General features: G+C 43.4%; 1 protein-coding gene across 1 annotated transcript in view; it reads right to left on the reverse strand.

The window, feature by feature from the left end:
* The window catches only part of IL2RG (interleukin 2 receptor subunit gamma), a 62,731-nt gene extending 56,634 nt beyond the window's left edge, over positions 1-6,097 (reverse strand). Inside the window, exons 1-2 of the mRNA XM_044268547.1 lie at positions 5,802-6,097; positions 1,780-1,870 (exon numbers count right to left, since the gene is read on the reverse strand). Coding sequence (XP_044124482.1) covers positions 1,780-1,870; positions 5,802-5,940 — 230 coding nt within the window. The 5' untranslated portion in view covers positions 5,941-6,097. The remainder of the gene's footprint in view (positions 1-1,779; positions 1,871-5,801) is intronic.
* Positions 6,098-19,065: the final 12,968 nt, after the last annotated feature.

The following is a 19,065-nucleotide window of genomic DNA, read 5'->3' on the forward strand; positions in this document are numbered from 1 at the left end:
AAGATGAAAATAAGAAAAAAAAAACTTTTTTTAACAGACCTCATATAAGATCCTCAGATCAGACCCCATATCAAATACTCAGATCAGACCCCCATACCAGATCCCCAGATTAGACCCCCACATCAGGATCTCGCATCAGACCCACATAAGACCTGCATATAATACCTCAGATCAGACCTCCATGTCAGACCCCCATCAGATCTCCATGTCAGACCCCATCATACATGATCACGGCATCTGAGTGTAAAATTAACAATAATTCAAACTTACAAAATCACATTTACCGCCTCCATTTGCTCGCGACGTGCCGGCCATCGCCATCTTGCTTGAAGATCTCGTCCAAAATCCGATGTGGCGCGAGAATACGTCATCACGCCAGCCAGCGTGATGATATAATCCCGCGCTGCATGGGATTTCGGACAAAATATTCAAGCAAGATGAAGTCTGGCGGCCCATCACGAGCAAATGGAGGAGGAAAGTTGTAATTTTTTGTCTTTATACTATTTCAGGTTAAATTGATTTGCTGACATGAAGCACGACGAAATTCGGCTTCTAGGCGAATCAAATTTATCCTGAAATTTGGATCGCATTTGTGGGATTCGATTTGCTCATCTCTAAGGATGGGCAAAGCACACAAATTTTGTATCGTCATACATGGGAGAGTGTGGGGATTATTTTGTGGTACTAATTTTTCTGGTTAAGCAAAATACATTTAATTGCAAAAGTGCATTTGCATTCTTCACATATAGTGCACATTTCCCTCTATATAAAAGGCAGAAAATGAAAAGATTGTGCTTCTGTTTTGGTAACATATAAAATGTCCATCTGTGGCAAAAAAAAAGACAAAAGTATAACATTAAAAAAAGAGAAAATGGTGTTACTCGCTGATCTTGTTGCAGAATTTGAAGTGGTTTTGCCCTGATCTCACCCTTTGCATTGCCAAGTGTAAAATCCGCAGTAACAATCCGCACAAATAAGTTATGTTGCGGATTTCTAAATCTGCACGGCAGATCAATTTCCTCATGGAAAAAATTGATAAATTGTACATGACATTTGTCAAAGACTTTTTCACGCTGTGGTTTCTCTGCACAAAAATGTGTTCTAAAAAAAAACGTGTATAATGTGCAATATGTGCACCCTTAGTCCTCTTTCACATATATATATATATATGAATCACCATAGACAACATATGTATTCATTGATTTTTATCTGTTTATTCCCACATATTTTCCCCCCACTAACTATAGGTTGACAAACAATGGAGACATGCACTACTTTGGCCCGTAATGTAGACTACAGATGCTCATTGAAGTCTTTGGGTCTGTAAAGACCAGATGAAAACCAGATAGCATCAGAGGTTTTCACTAACCGTTGGTAGGAGATGCTCTGGAAATGACTATTTCAGCCTAGCAATGCACATAGAATACAAATGACACAACAAGGGCAAAAAATGGACGCATCAGACCAGCAATGGACCCTTCACAGACATGTTCATGGATGAAACACTGATCATCTTGTCGCAGTCATCATCACTGACACAGACATGAAAGAGGCCTTAGAATCTGGCATTTCAAAAGACAATATTTTGCTGTGGACATTCAGGTTTGGAACAGGTTAATGCACGTGCAGAATAACTTATTTCAATGGGAAAACCCAATGTTACAGTTCTGAGAGTTCTGGACAGCATAACAAAAACCATGGAAACCTGACAGAGTAACAGAGTAACAGAGTAACAGAGCAAAGTACAAATGAAGTTTTTAAGTAAATTATTTCACTTACCAGTAATAAAATGTATAGTTCTCATTCAGGTCAGTCTGCTCATTCCAAAGGCAAGTTAGGACCTTATTCTTGTCCACAGTACAATGCAGCTCTGCATCACCAACAAAGAAGTGTGAGATTTCTGCTACACAGCAAATGGTGGATCCATACAATGCAAAACTCGCCAGGCGGCAATTCTAGGTGTAAAAACATTGTCCTGCCAAATCCTAGTCATTTTTTATTTCCGTTGTTGTTGTAGGGTGCATTTTTTATCAATGATTTATGCTTGCACTTGTAACTCCTCTGTGCATTACCGGATTTGAGAAAGTTGAAATCGCAATGCGATTAATTCAAGTTCTATGAATCGCATTGCGATTTCAACTTAGGGCTTCTGCCGACTTCCGTGCTCATGGAGCGTCCCCATCACCATAGGAACGGCTCCATGCTAGAATGTACTGTCGGATTTGAGAAAGTTGAAATCGCAATGCGATTAATTCGAGTTCTATGAATCGCATTGGGATTTCAACTTAGTCCTAGGCGCAACATCGTGAGCCGGAGCTACTGTACAGTACTGCTCCATGCTAGATCTGTACTGTATATCAGATTGAATTTGCTGCCATGCAGCTATATTATTGGTTTGATGTTTTCACCGGTGCAAGATACCATGAATAAATAAAATGAAATAAAATAAAATAGTATAGTGTACAGAGACCAACAGGGCAGACAATAGGGTGACTGGGACGCAGATTTTTTGTGGTGAAGTGTTAGATAATAGTGATGTTGCGGTAAATCTTATATGATGCCGCATATAGAGAACTTGTGCTTGAAATATCACTTACAGGGGCATGTAATTACGTCTGAAGGATAGAGAATGTCTGGTAGGTTATTAGCCTAGTAGTTTTTTTTTTTCTTACTAAGGATACAGGGATGTTTGTGTTTTTATACACGGTATATTATTTTTAAAAATAAATAGATAAGTATTTTATATACAGAGCCGGCAATTGATCATATATTTTACTATAGCAGCTACTGCAGGCTTTCTTAGAGGCAGAACTATTTTTTTGTGTTGATGTAGCCTTACTGTATGATGACTTTTGATTTTCGTTCAGTGCATAACTTTAATTTTATTTTATGTGTCAGTATGATTACGATGACACTAAATATGCATAGTTATTTTATGACTATGACCCAGGGACAGGACCCAGAGGCAGGAGCTCCTATAGTGCCAGGTGCTGGGCCTCACTGTACAGGTCCGGGGGCATGTCAGGGCAGGGCAGCGGGGGCCCAGGGGCAAGTCATTCAGACACTGTGACAAGTTCGCGATAGCTGTCTGAGCTAATGACTCAGACATGTGGTATCGGAGGAGGATTGCGCATAGTATAGTGCAGGCATGTCCAAACTGCGGCGCTCCAGCTGTTGCAAAACTACAACTCCCAGCATGCTCTAATAGCTGTAAGCTATCCAGGCATGATGGGAGTTGTAGTTTTGGAACAGCTGGAGGGCCGCAGTTTGGACATGCCTGGTGTAGTGTGTTTATGTAGTTTAGGTTAACACTGCCTTCTACTGGCCGTGTTGTGTATTGCTTTAACAGTTTATTCGTGAAAGACTAGAAGTCGCGACTCGCTAGTAACGATATGCAAAATAAGGGAGCGGTAGCGATGACACATCTGTAGGTTATTCACATCCTCAAGCAGTACAGTGTCCTCGTCATCATCATAAGGTGCTTCATCTTCTGCTCAGACTCCTCCTTCTCGTCCTCCACGCCATTGTAAGACATTGTAAGACATCCATAACAGAATGTGTGACCATGAAAAAGCTATTCTCAACCAGTGGGCTTATGCATTTTTATCAAAATCAGAGGGCTGTATACTATTTATTACACTGAGAAGTGATGACAATTGTGCTGAGAAACAGTTACAGATCAATGCATAGCATGTGGATGTGCAATCCATGCTTTTTCCCTTTTGGGGGGATTAGAGAGGGTTTGCAGTGTAGCAGGGGATGTTGTGACACCCAAATAGATAAAGTTGTCTTCATACTTCTCCAGCTGAAGCCAATGAACACATCTGCCCTTGCTGATGGTGCTCCATCATGCCACAGCTACTATCTGCCTGCTCTGTTCTGCACTGCATGGCTGTTGCTGTCACCACACCACTGTCACTGTCTTCTTTCCTACCATCGTGTTCTCTACCATATGGCTTCTGCTGCTGCTATCATGTCACTGCCTGACTGCTTACCATCATGTTCTGCACTGTATGGCTGCTGCCATCATGCCACTGCTGCTGTAAGCCTGCCTACCATCATGGTCCATACAGTATCCATACAGTCTGGCTGCTGCCATCATGCCACTGTCTGCCTGCCTACTATCTTGATCTCTACTGTATGGCTGCTGCTGATATTCCCTGCTGCTAATGCCCTACTGCAACTTCCATAATTACTACTGTCAATACAATTACTGCCACACAGTCACCACAACTACTACTACTACTACCCCTAAATGGCTGCACACTCATCTAGTATCTTGCCTGTTCCATGCTGTGCTGCTACTTCTGCCACAACTATTACGGCCATATGCCACTATTACCCTACCCTTTCCACATCCACACTGTATAGCTGCTGCTCCCAATTGAAAGGGAGAATTTTTCTAAGGCTAGCTTCACACTAGCGTTTATAGATATTGCAGGCTGTTCTGTACTGTATGGCTGCTGCTGCCATCATGCCACTGCTGCTGTCAGCCTGCCTACCATTATGTTCCATACAGTATGGTTTCTGCCATCATGCTACTGCCATTGTCTGCCTGCCTACCATCATGTTCTTTACTGTATAGCTGCTACTACCACCATAGCTGCTATTCCCTGCTGCTAATCCCACTGTAACTTTCATTATGCCTGTCAATACCATTACTGCTACTGTCACCACCAATACTACTTCCCCTAAATGGCTGCACACGCATCTAGCGCCTTGTCTGTTCCATGCTATGCTGCCGCTACGATTGAAGCCACATGCCATTATTACACATTGTACAGGTGCTGCTCCCAATTAAAAAGGATAATTTTTATTCGCAACAAATCAATTTGGGTTCACACCAAACTTTTTGAAAAAATTGCCAAATCAGAAAATAAGTAAATCTTGGGAAGTTCGCTAATCTCTATGTTCACCAGGTTTAAGATGCATTTTTAATTAAGGTACAATAGACCTCAGCTGACTAAGGGCTCATGCACACGAACGCATTTTCTTTCCGTGTCCATTCCGTTTGTTTTGCGGACAGTATACGGAACTATTCATTTCAATGGGTCCGCAAAAAAAAAAAAGGTTACTTTGTGTGCATTCCGTTTCCGTATGTCCATATTTCCGTTCCGCCCAAAAATTGAACATGTCCTATTATTGTCCACATTACAGATAAGGATAGTACTGTTCTATTAGGGGCCAGCTGTTTCGTTCCACAAAATACGGAATGCACACGGATGTCATCCGTATTTTATGCGGATCCGCTTTTTGCGGACTGTAAAATATATACCGTCGTGTGCATGAGCCCTAATACTGTGGATGAAGTTATTTTATGAGTTTTAATCAAGCATTGATATGAAATTCGAGACATGACAATTTATCATAAAACTTCATGTCATGAGTACATTATGAATGTGGATGACATTATGAAATGTAGTAATGTCTAATGAAAATCATTATGCAATTCAACCATGGTTCAATTAACATATATTCAGTTCTCAGGGTCAGCGCAGTCCTACCTGATAAATCTCCACTGATCAGCCTTTAGAACTATCTACTATTTGTTCACATTTTACTGTGGGGGAGCTGCATGAATGTATGGCTGTAAAATGTAACAAGAGATAACATTTTCCTAAAGCTTTGAAACTGCATTACTATAAAGCATTGCGTTACAAGAACACTTAACAAATACTTGAAAACCATAAATAGAAAAATACAGTTTAATGTTCTGAACCTCACAAGCTATTAAGTTCTAAAAGTGTGAAACGTATTTAACTGCCATGAAAATGTATTTGAGTGTATTTTAACATGTTTACCTGGTTTATCGCTGCTGTTGACGCCATAACTGGTGGCTGATAGCATGATGATAAAGAAAAAAGACAGTCCCAATCTCAATGAACTTATCCGAACAACGACATGGTGCAGCTTCTTTATCGACTTGCTCTCAAACAGCATCTTATCTTCTGCATATATGTCCTTTTAGTGAAGGGCGTCTAGTTCATGTGGAGATCCAAGACAAAAAGAAAAACAGACCCGCTTAAAGAGAGACCTACAGTATGGTAGCTGCCCTTATGTCTACATGGAAAAATACCCTCTTCATCATTAATCTCATGATTCTGAATACCTCTACTTGTTTCAGTTTCCTTACTGTTCTTCCTGCCACATGAAAAAACCCGTAGACACATTTCCTGTTATTTAAGTTTCCGTGAATCACCACACATTATGTTTAAGTTAAAATACTTTGCTCTAATTCGCATGTAGTTATGTGTATGAAACATGTACCTCCTCTGGAGGAGAAATAGTGTGCAATAAAACAAAGGAAGGCAGATCTATCAAACTTCTGTTCTATCTATTCTTTTTCTTTCTATTTTTTCTATTTCACACTATACAGCATATACTGTGCACAAGGGCGTACTAAAGGGTCACAGTCCCAGATGCAAAATTAAGACTGCATCAAATAAATATTAATATATAGTGTCCTAATAATTAGCTATAAAGCAGCCTTATATATGGGGGTCACATAGTATCCAGGCAAATAATATTAAACATCCAGGTCTAGCGTAGTAAAAGGGTCAATGTCTCTATCCCTGGTGGTTTAGGGCACTTAAGGGGTAAATATCTGTCAGGGGTGGACACAGACAGCAGAGGGTCCCTGTGCAAAGAATGCGCCTGGGGCCCCCCCCAAGCCAAATTCGCAACCTAACCTATTTCGTCCTAACAATACTTATAGCAATACAAAATATACAGGGTAAGGCTACTTTCACACCTGCGGCACTATGCTCCGGCCACCTGATCCGGCAGAAAATGCAAGGAATCAGCCGGACACAAACCGCAGCATGCAGCGGTTTATGTCCCGCTGATTCTCTGCATTTTTGCCAGATTGTGGCCAGATCTCTGCCGTACCCCATTATAGTCAATGGGGCCGGCGGGCATTCTGTCTGTATCCAGCAGTGCTGGATCCAGTGAATTCCAGCAGGCTGTTCTCTGCTGGAACAGCCTGCCAGAATCACTAACGCAGATGTGAAAGTAGCCTAATACAGCGCCACATACCTCTTCCATCCAGTGACGTCTCCTTTGATGTAGATGTTCTCTGTTCTCATCTTTTCCTTTCAGACCAGACCGCCATGATGATTTTTCAGCCATCTGTTCTCTCTGATAAGTTTGACCGACAGACATCTTAGTTTCCTACTTTTCCATCATCCTCCCACCTTCTGAACACCCCATCCTGCCACCCCCAATACTGTGCCCACTGTGCTCCCTATACAAGTTACACACAGATAGTTCCCATTCAATATTAGCACACAGTGTCCTAAAAAATAACTGTGCCCAGGAAACAGTGTCCCTGACACTAATAGTGTAAACATAATGTTCCCCAAAAATAATTGTGCTAAGCTGATACCGTGCCAGGGTGCCCCCCACAGTAATACTTCTTCCCAAAGTCCCACCAAAAGAAATAATTATCTACCAGACAACACGTATTAGTAATAGTGCCCCTACAGTAATAAATTCCCACTGTGTCCCAGAAGTAATAATGCTCCCATAGTCCTCATATTAGTATTCATGTTCCTCATAGTCCCTCAACTGTAATAAAGCCCACCATAATGCCCCTGGTAGTAATACTACCCCCCACGCTGCCACCAATGTTGGGGGAGGGCGCAATGCCCACCAATGATTGTAATACTGGGGGGAGCGCACTGCCCACCAATGATTATAATACTGGGGGCGAACTGCACACTAATGATTTTAATACCGGGGGGCGCACTGCCCCCCAATGATTTTAATACCAGGGAGGGGGGATGCGCACCAATGATTATAATACTGGGGGTTCCACTTGTGGCTGATTGAGAGGCACTGGGGGCTAATGGAGAGGGTACTGGGGGCTGGTGAGAGGCAATGGGGGCTGATGGAGATGCACTGACTAAGGGCTGATGGAGAGGCACTGGGGGGCCGCTGGTAAGAGGCACTGGGGGCTGGTGAGAGGCACTGGGGAGCTGATGGAGAGGCACTGGGGGGCTGCTATGAGGCTACTAGGGGCTGCTATGAGGCTACTGGGGGTTACTATAAGGCTACTGGGGGTTGCTATAAGGCATGGGGCTCTTATCCGAGGTCTGATTGGGGGTCATTCATATTGGGGTATGAGGTGAGGTGTTATCTGAGGTCTTATTGGGGTCTTATTAACATTGGGGATCTTATTGGGGCTGTTAGCTGAGGTCTGATTAACATTGGGGGTCTGATTGGTGGTCTGACCTGAGGTGTAATGAAAAGGCCAAGCCAGTACGCCCCTGAGGCTAAGCCTGTCAGCACCCCTAAAGCTAAGCCAGCCAGAACCCCTGAGTCTTCAGAACTGTAAGTAAATTATATATAAGGGGAGCTTATAATATGAAAGAGACGAATTATGTCTGAACAGACATATAGAGCAAATTCCAGTTTTTGTTTATGTTTTATGTTTTATGTTGCACTGAATTTTCTGCTAAAAATATACAGTACAGACCAAAAGTTTGGACACACCTTCTCATTCAAAGAGTTTTCTTTATTTTCATGACTATGAAAATTGTAGATTCACATTGAAGGCATCAAAACTATGAATTAACACATGTGGAATTATATACATAACAAAAAAGTGTGAAACAACTGAAAATATGTCATATTCTGTCATATATATGTCATATTCTAAGTTCTTCAAAGTAGCCACCTTTTGTTTTGATTTCTGATTTGCACACTCTTGGCATTCTCTTGATGAGGTTCAAGAGGTAGTCACCTGAAATGGATTTCACTTCACAGGTGTGCCCTGTCAGGTTTAATAAGTGGGATTTCTTGCCTTATAAATAGGGTTGGGACCGTCAGTTGCGTTGTGGAGAAGTCAGGTGGATACACAGCTGATAGTCCTACTGAATAGACTGTTAGAATTTGTATTATGGCAAGAAAAAAGCAGCTAAGTAAAGAAAAACGAGTGGCCATCATTACTTTAAGAAATTAAGGTCAGTCAGTCCGAAAAATTGGGAAAACTTTGAAAGTGTCCCCAAGTGCAGTCACAAAAACCATCAAGCGCTACAAAGAAACTGGCTCACATGCGGACCGCCCCAGGAAAGGAAGACCAAGAATCACCTCTGCTGCGTAGGATAAGTTCATCCGAGTCACCAGCCTCAGAAATCGCAGGTTAACAGCAGCTCAGATTAGAGACCAGGTCAATGCCACACAGAGTTCTAGCAGCAGACACATCTCTAGAACAACTGTTAAGAGGAGACTGTGTGAATCAGGCCTTCATGGTAGAATATCTGCTAGGAAACCACTGTTAAGGACAAGCAACAAGCAGAAGAGACGTGGTTTAGGCTAAAGATTTGTTTAGGCTAAAGAACACAAGGAATGGACATTAGACCAGTGGAAATCTGTGCTTTGGTCTGATGAGTCCAAATTTGAGATCTTTGGTTCCAACCACCGTGTCTTTGTGCGTTGCAGAAAAGGTGAACGGATGGACTCTACATGCCTGGTTCCCACCGTGAAGCATGGAGGAGGAGGTGTGATGGTGTGAGGGTGCTTTGCTGGTGACACTGTTGGGGATTTATTAAAAATTGAAGGCATACTGAACCAGCATGGCTACCACAACATCTTGCAGCGGCATGCTATTCCATCCGGTTTGCATTTAGTTGGACCATCATTTATTTTTCAACAGGACAATGACCCCAAACACACCTCCAGGCTGTGTAAGGGCTATTTGACCATGAAGGAGAGTGATGGAGTGCTGCGCCAGATGACCTGGCCTCCACAGTCACCGGACCTGAACCCAATCAAGATGGTTTGGGGTGAGCTGGACCGCAGAGTGAAGGCAAAAGGGCCAACAAGTGCTAAGCATCTCTGGGAACTCCTTCAAGACTGTTGGAAGACCATTTCAGGTGACTACCTCTTGAAGCTCATCAAGAGACTGGCAAGAGTGTGCAAAGCAGCAATCATTGCAAAAGGTGGCTACTTTGAAGAACCTAGAATATGAATAATTCCACATGTGTTAATTCATAGTTTTGATGCCTTCATTGTAAATCTACAATTTTCATAGTCTCAGGGGCGTGCTGGCTTGGCCTCAGGGGGGTGCTGGCAGGCTTTGCCGGACAGAAGGAGTGTGGGAGACTGTGAGGCCTTATTTCTCCAAGCTGCTCTGGGGGGGGGGGGGGGGGGGTCGGGGTGGCAGTGGATCTTGGGTGAGTTCCCACACTTTTTTCCCCAGGACTTGACCCCTGGAGTGGTCCCACAGTCTGGGCGGCAGTTCTGACTAGTCCTACTTTAATACACAGACATTTAGATTCATACATTTCCTACACTGGCACAGATGCGTTGCCAGTGACCAACGGTCTGTGCTCAGTCCTACGCATAACCGTAGCAAGTGCATGAGGAGCTGCGGATGTGGCGGCGAGGTCCGAGAGGTATGTGGGGGTGAGAGATCCATATTTTTTTTTTTGCTATGGGGCCCAGTCATTTCTAGCTACGCCCCTGCCTCAGACTGTGCATGGCATTACCGTTCAGCTCGATTAAAGTGAATGGCTCTGAGCTGCAATACAACACACAACCTGTGGACGGGTGATCATTGCTTTTAGAAGAAAGAAACAATGTTTTTGTAATCTGAATAATCCAAATAAAATTTCAGTGGTTACTAGGCTTTCCAGGCTCCAGTGTTTCCTAGGCTATAACGTTATGTTTTCTCCTTGCATTGAACATAGAATTGATTGAAAGGAGAGATAGAGAGGCTGCGCAGCTGCACTGTTGTCTCTTTGATTGGGTATACCAATTTAGGAGTGTTCTGCCCAATAATTAAGGGGTTAAGGGGACCTGTTTTAGATTTCCCATTTGATCCCAATTGTTTCAGAACTGTAATGAAGATTTTTATTCTCATGGGCATTGGCCCTTTTTCTGCTGCTTAGTGCCAATAAAACCTATATTACTATTATTTTCCAAAGCGAAACTTCTGCTGCAGATTTTGTTGCATTTCCATAGTGGAATTTAAACTATGGATTTGTTGCATATTTTGTTTTGAATTTGGAACATGATTCATGATGGAAATTCTGGACTGAAAATGTAGCATAAATTGAAATGCTGCAGAATTAAAATTCATACAACAGGTCAATTTACAATAGATTATTTTTTCTGTAGCATGTGGATAAGATTTCTTGAAATTTCATCTATTTGTCTGACACTGTTAGCTGATGTATAAACAGATGAGAAATGTACCTAAAGGTGTTTTTCCAGATAACACCATCATAGCTCAGTAGTACAGTGTTTATTTTCCATTAATTTGCCCTGCTTTGTGCAGCACAGTTGTTATTATGCTGACAGGGTTTGTGATGGGTAGGAGTACCAAGACTATAGCTCCCATTATTCCGCTCCTCTCTCATAGGCATTACATTAATTTACAGTTGTTTGCATCCCCCTCTATTTAAGTGTAAGATAGTGCTACAATTACTCCCTGTCTTCACAGAGAGTCAACATAGATCTTCGGCTACATTCACACTTCCGTTTGGTGCAGATCCGCACCGATAATGCAGCCGCATGCATCCGTTCAGAACGGATCCGTTTGTATTATCTTTAACATTGCCAAAACGGATCCGTCTTGAACACCATAGAAAGTCAATGGGGGGGCAGATCCATTTTCTATTGTGTCAGATTGTGTCAGTGAAAACAGATCCGTCCCCATTGACTTACATTGTGTGTCAGGATGCATCCGTTTTGGCTCAGTTTTGTCAGACGGACACCAAAACGCTGCCGCCTCCAGAGCAGAATGGAGATGAAACAGAGGCAAACTGATGCATTTTGAGCGGATCCTTATCCATTCAGAATGCATTGGGGCTGAACTGGTCCGTTTTGGACCACTTGTGAGAGCCCTGAAACAGATCTCACAAATGGAAACCAAAACGCCGGTTCTGCAGGTCAGTAAGATTACAGTGATAGCACATTTTGTAGTTTTTCTTGTATTTTAATATGTAAGAAAAATAAAAACTTTTGATAATTTTTTATATTTTATTCGCATTGTCATATTCTGGCCCCCTCATTTTTTGTGGGGTCATCTAAATTTTTAATTTGTACTATTTTGGGGTGTGCATGACGTTGAAATCACTTGATTATTTGCGGATGTGATGCAACAAAAAAAAATGCTAATTGGTCATTTTGATTTTTTCGTTACTCCGTCACTTTTGATAGTACAGGCATTTTGAGAGCTACTGCAAGAAGAGATACAGGATAGCCGGGGATAGGAGCTACTGTGAATGTGTGCAGAAAGGCCGGTGCTTGTTCTTTTAATGCACAAGTATGCAGGGCCGTTTCTAGGGGCGGGCGGGACGGGCGGCCGCCCGGGGCGCTGTCAGAAGCAGGGGGCGCCCGTTGAGGTACAATAAAAAAAAAAAAAAAAAAAAATTGGGTTATGAAAGTAAAGGATCGGGCGGCCGGCCGGCGGCGCCCCTCATGCTGAACCTCCTGAGCGGCCGGCTCAGTGCTGCGCAGCCTGCCTGCGCTGCAGACTGAGTTGTTAATGTAGCGTGGCCGAGCTCTGTTCGGTCCGGCCCGGGGTACAGGAGCTTTTGTTTCCTGTACCCGGCCGGACTGAAAGGAAGTGCACACTAAGTGAGCACTTCCTGTCAGCCGGGTACAGGAAACAAAGCTCCTGTACCGCGGAGCGAACAGAGCTCGGCCACGCTACATTAGAGGTAACATTGACAAGGGGGAGGAGTAGAATGAGACAGAGTGACAAGGGGGGGAGTAGTAGACTGAGAGTGACAAGGGGGGTGGGGGGAGTAGTAGACTGAGAGTGACAAGGGGGGGGGAGTAGTAGACTGAGAGTGACAAGGGGGGGGGAGTAGTAGACTGAGAGTGACAAGGGGGTGGGGGGAGTAGTAGACTGAGAGTGACAAGGGGGGGAGTAGTAGACTGAGAGTGACAAGGGGGGGGAGTAGTAGAATGAGAGAGACAAGGGGGGTGGGGGGAGTAGTAGACTGAGAGTGACAAGGGGGGGGAGTAGTAGAATGAGAGTGACAAGGGGGGTGGGGGGAGTAGAATGAGAGTGACAAGGGGGGTGGGGGAGTAGAATGAGAGTGACAAGGGGGGGGAGAAGAGAGTGACAAGGGAGGGGGGAGAAGAGAGTGACAAGGGAGGGGGGGAGAAGAGAGTGACAAGGGAGGGGGGAGAAGAGAGTGACAAGGGAGGGGGGAGATGGAAGAGAAGAGAGTGACAAGGGAGGGGGGGGAGAAGAGAGTGACAAGGGAGGGGGGAGAAGAGTGACAAGGGAGGGGGGGGAGAAGAGAGTGACAAGGGAGGGGGAGAGAAGAGAGTGACAAGGGAGGGGGGGGGGAAGAGAGTGACAAGGGAGGGGGGGGGAGAAGAGAGTGACAAGGGAGGGGGGGGAAGAGAGTGACAAGGGAGGGGGGAGAAGAGAGTGACAAGGGAGTCCGCAGAGCCAGACCAAGAGCCAGACTGCAGCCAGAGACCAGATCATCTAATTGTCCTGGTGGTAAGTAGACAATGCAATATGTGTATTATTTAATTGTTTAGTTATTAATACTACATTTTGCGGACCGCACATTGCCGGCACTAAGAGAATATGCCTATTCTTGTCCGTTATTGGGGACAAGAATAGGACATGTACTATTTTTTTTAAGGATCGGAATTGCGGATCCTGGTCCGCAATTCCGGATCTGATAAGGAGGGGGCGGGGGTGCCAATTTTTATCTTGCCTAGGGCGGCAAAAATCCTTGCACCGACCCTGGTCAGACTTACTGACGTCACGCGCCTGATCCTCCCACTAGGCGGCGCAGGCGCGTGACATACAGTGACTGAGTGAGCGCCGCACTGCCTGCCTGTTACCGCCCGCCCTGAGCCCCTGAGCAGTGCTGATGCCTGCTGTGAGGCGAGTGATGGTCTGGGGGGGCATTAATTACAATGGGGGGGCCACTGTGGGAGACATGAAAATGGGGGCCACTGTCACTGTGGGGGACATTAAGTTTAATAAGGATCACTATGGACATTATTTAGAATGGAGGCTGCTGTTGGTGTCATTACTCATTATAACTGTATAATGTCTGATAGGCCTAGTCCTGAGCTGAGTTATATTACCCTGCCCATTCCCTGTATAATAATGTACCCATTAGTTTTTTTGACTCTCGCCCTGAGAGAAATTTTACCTAGAAACTGCACTGCAAGTATGGACACCGCTGCAGAGTAGAAGTGGTGGCTATAAACCCTAGAGAGGAGCAGTGTATAAACAGAAGCAAAACTAAATAAAGAAAGGACTAGAGGCATTATTGAAAATGAAAGTATTTTAGTAAGTGCCTTATATTAGATTTTTACACGTACTAAATAGTATATGATGAAGTGAGACAACCCCTTTAAAGACCAGACTTCCACCATACATGTACAGCAGATGTTAGGAATGAGTTACTAAAAGACAATAATTATTTTTAATACATTGATTTTATTTACTTTTGAATCACAAATATGACATCCAGTGAGACTGCACCATTTTCCTCTTAGTATCTCTTAATAAATTGGTTGCGTCTTACCCCAAAGATCTTTTTACTAAGACTGGCGTGCAAAAAGAATGTCCTTAGTAAATGAACATGAATAGGTGAGACCCAGGTAGGCTTTGAAGAAGCTGAAAAGTGAAACGTACGTCGGGTGGAGGCACACTGGTCTGTATTTCATAGTTATATAGGACTATACGGTACCTAGACTATTTAATATGTTTAGTTTGTGTAATTATCTTGTATACATAACCACTTTCATTACCTTTACAGGTCCTTCTCATAAAATTAGCATATTGTGATAAAGTTCATTATTTTCTGTAATGTACTGATAAACATTAGACTTTCATATATTTTAGATTCATTACACACCAACTGAAGTAGTTCAAGCCTTTTATTGTTTTAATATTGATGATTTTGGCATACAGCTCATGAAAACCCAAATTTCCTATCTCAAAAAATTAGCATATTTCATCCGACCAATAAAAGAAAAGTGTTTTTAATACAAAAAAAGTCAACCTTAAAATAATTATGTTCAGTTATGCTCTCAATACTTGGTCGGGAATCCTTTTGCAGAAATGACTGCTTCAATGCGGCGTGGCATGGAGGCAATCAGCCTGTGGCACTGCTGAGGTGTTATGGAGGCCCAGGATGCTTCGATAGCGGCCTTAAGCTCATCCAGAGTGTTGGGTCTTGCGTCTCTCAACTTTCTCTTCCCAATATCCCACAGATTCTCTATGGGGTTCAGGTCAGGAGAGTTGGCAGGCCAATTGAGCACAGTAATACCATGGTCAGTAAACCATTTACCAGTGGTTTTGGCACTGTGAGCAGGTGCCAGGTCGTGCTGAAAAATGAAATCTTCATCTCCATAAAGCTTTTCAGCAGATGGAAGCATGAAGTGCTCCAAAATCTCCTGATAGCTAGCTGCATTGACCCTGCCCTTGATAAAACACAGTGGACCAACACCAGCAGCTGACATGGTACCCCAGACCATCACTGACTGTGGGTACTTGACACTGGACTTCAGGCATTTTGGCATTTCCCTCTCCCCAGTCTTCCTCCAGACTCTGGCACCTTGATTTCCGAATGACATTCAACAGTCCAGTGCTGCTTCTCTGTAGCCCAGGTCAGGCGCTTCTGCCGCTGTTTCTGGTTCAAAAGTGGCTTGACCTGGGGAATGCGGCACCTGTAGCCCATTTCCTGCACACGCCTGTACACGGGGGCTCTGGATGTTTCTACTCCAGACTCAGTCCACTGCTTCCGCAGGTCCCCCAAGGTCTGGAATCGGTCCTTCTCCACAATCTTCCTCAGGGTCCGGTCACCTCTTCTCGTTGTGCAGCGTTTTCTACCACACTTTTTCCTTCCCACAGACTTCCCACTGAGGTGCCTTGATACAGCTCTCTGGGAACAGCCTATTCGTTCAGAAATTTCTATCTGTGTCTTACCCTCTTGCTTGAGGGTGTCAATGATGGCCTTCTGGACAGCAGTCAGGTCGGCAGTCTTACCCATGATTGCGGTTTTGAGTAATGAACCAGGCTGGGAGTTTTTAAAAGCCTCAGGAATCTTTTGCAGGTGTTTAGAGTTAATTAGTTGATTCAGATGATTAGGTTAATAGCTCGTTTAGAGAACCTTTTCATGATATGCTAATTTTTTTAGATAGGAAATTTGGGTTTTCATGAGCTGTATGCCAAAATCATCAATATTAAAACAATAAAAGGCTTGAACTACTTCAGTTGGTGTGTAATGAATCTAAAATATATGAAAGTCTAATGTTTATCAGTACATTACAGAAAATAATAAACTTTATCACAATATGCTAATTTTTTGAGAAGGACCTGTATGTTGGTACTTGTACTCTTCTAAGCATTTTACATCTAATTGTATACGTGTACCCATTAGCTGCATAATAGATTTGATTGGGATAATAAAACCTTGACAGCCCTATTGATATACACTGCCTGTCCCAAAAAAAAGTCGCCACCTGGATTTAACTAAGCAAATAGTTATGAGCCTCCTATTAGATAATTACTGCATGGGCGATTATGTTTCAGCTGGCAACAATTTATTTAACCCCAACTGGTGCAATGAGTAGCTTCTCATTTCCTAAACAACCATGTCGAAAGACACATCTCGTAGTCGTGGAAAAGATGTTAGTCTGTTTGAGAAGGGTCAACTCATTGGCTGCATCAAGCAGAGAAAACATCTAAGGAGATTGCAGAAACTACTAACTGTCCAACGCATTATTAAAAACTGGAAGGATAGTGGGGACCCATCATATTCGAGGAAGAAATATGGCGGGACAAAAAATCCTGAATGATTGTGATCGGCGATCACTTAAACGTTTGGTGAAATCTAATCGAATTAAAACAACAGTAGAACTCAGGGCTATGTTTTGTTTTGTTTTTTACTCGTTTTATTGAACAATGTACCATACATTGAAATTGTCAGGTATATAACAAGCGAAAAATGGTACAGTTATACATTATTACCCAATACATTGCAGTAAGAAGGAGAAATGGATATGACATCCTGTCCGACTCTTGTCATGGATTACTGAATCGGAGTATAGTGATATTCAGTAATGTATGCATGTAACAGATTTACAAGTGCATCAGCATAGATATACGTGGACATAAGTAAGATGCCAAATTTCTAGCCAGGTAAACAGTAAAAGTTATCACCCAAATACAGTGACTTAAAGGGGTTGTCCAGGTTCAGAGCTGAACCTGGACAGCCCTCCATTTTCACCCCAGCAGCCCCCCTGACATGAGCATCGGAGCAGTTCATGCTCCGATGCTCTCCTTTGCCCTTTTTTCAGAGTTCCGGTGACGTACCGGGCTCTCCATGGGGCTGACAGGAACCCCGGTGACGTCACCGGCACTGATGGGCGGGATTTGGCTCTGCCCTAGCCAGTAAAACGGCTAGGGCAGAGCTAAAGCCCGCCCCTCAGAGCCGGTGACGTCACCGAACACACTGCTGGGCGGAAGTTACCGCCCGGCAGTGTGTTATTAAAAACAAAAGAGCCTGTGCCCTGCGCGATCTAGCGCAGGGAACTGGAGCGCATCGGAGCATGAGATGCTCCGATGCTAGGCTCAGGGGGGCTGCCGGGGTGAAAATAAGGGTATGTCCGGGTTCAGCTCTGAACCCGGACAACCCCTTTAAGATCTAGGAGGCAATTGGGCATGTAGGAAAGACTTTGAATGTTGTGTAAAGGGAGAAGAACAGCAAGCTCACCATACTTTTTCAAACTTAGATTTACATTTCCGATGTTTATAAACAATATTTTTGTACAGGATGATAGACCCTTCCATTGAGAGATTGAGCGGATACGATCTCCCATCCATTTTAGGACTATGGCTTTTCTTGCCAGAAATGTTTTCCGTAGTAAGATTTTAGTGTAGTGGGTATATACCTCAACATCTAGTACACCTAATAAACATAAGGGTCCTTGGGGACCGGAATGTGAATTAATCCAGAAAGGAAATTGGTGTCCTCCGACCAGAACACCTCAATATAGGGACAAGCCCATATGGGGTGCCAGAAATCGGCGTTATCTTTGGCACATCTATGGCATCTTGTATGGTTCAATCTCCCCATCCTGTTGAACCTAACCGGGGAGAGATAACTCTGATGAATAATACATAATTGTATAAATCTATTGTTTATTGCCGGGGTAACATACATAGATGATTCCAAGACCTCACAAATATCATCCTCCGTCATGTCAGGAATCAAACTTTGCCATCTATGTAACACAGGTAATTGGGTGGACTTAATTCGGGTATTTATCAGGTGGGTGTATATGGCGGAAATAACTTTGCTGGGCCCTGTGACATTAGGACCCCGATAAGGGGAAATTTAGATAAGATATGGAGGGCAGTCCCGGGAATTGAGTGCTGAGAGCATGTCTGAACTGCAAGTAGCAATAAAATACATTGTGAGGTAGTTGGAGTTTAGTTTGGAGACAGGTTAATGAAATAACCACTCTGTGGTTCGCTATATGGCGAATGTTGTGATTTTCCCAAAAGTGAGCATCATGAAATGACAATATATCATAAAATAAGGGGTTGTCCCATAGTGGGAGTTCTTTTATTATATCCATATAATCATGTACAGTACAGACCAAAAGTTTGGATACACCTTCTCATTCAAAGAGTTTTCTTTATTTTCATGACTATGAAAATTGTAGATTCACACTGAAGGCATCAAAACTATGAATTAACACGTGTGGAATTATATACATAACAAAAAAGTGTGAAACAACTGAAAATATGTCATATTCTAGGTTCTTCAAAGTAGCCACCTTTTGCTTTGATTACTGTTTTGCACACACTTGGCATTGTCTTGATGAGCTTCAAGAGGTAGTCATCTGAAATGGTCTTCCAACAGTCTTGAAGGAGTTCCCAGAGATGCTTAGCACTTGTTGGCCCTTTTGCCTTTACTCTGCGGTCCAGCTCACCTCAAACCATCTCGATTGGGTTCAGGTCCGGTGACTGTGGAGGCTAGGTCATCTGGCGCAGCACCCCATCACTCTCCTTCATGGTCAAATAGCCCTTACACAGCCTGGAAGTGTGTTTGGGGTCATTGT

Source organism: Bufo gargarizans, chromosome 9 (assembly GCF_014858855.1).
Source record: "Bufo gargarizans isolate SCDJY-AF-19 chromosome 9, ASM1485885v1, whole genome shotgun sequence".
NCBI lineage: Eukaryota > Metazoa > Chordata > Amphibia > Anura > Bufonidae > Bufo > Bufo gargarizans.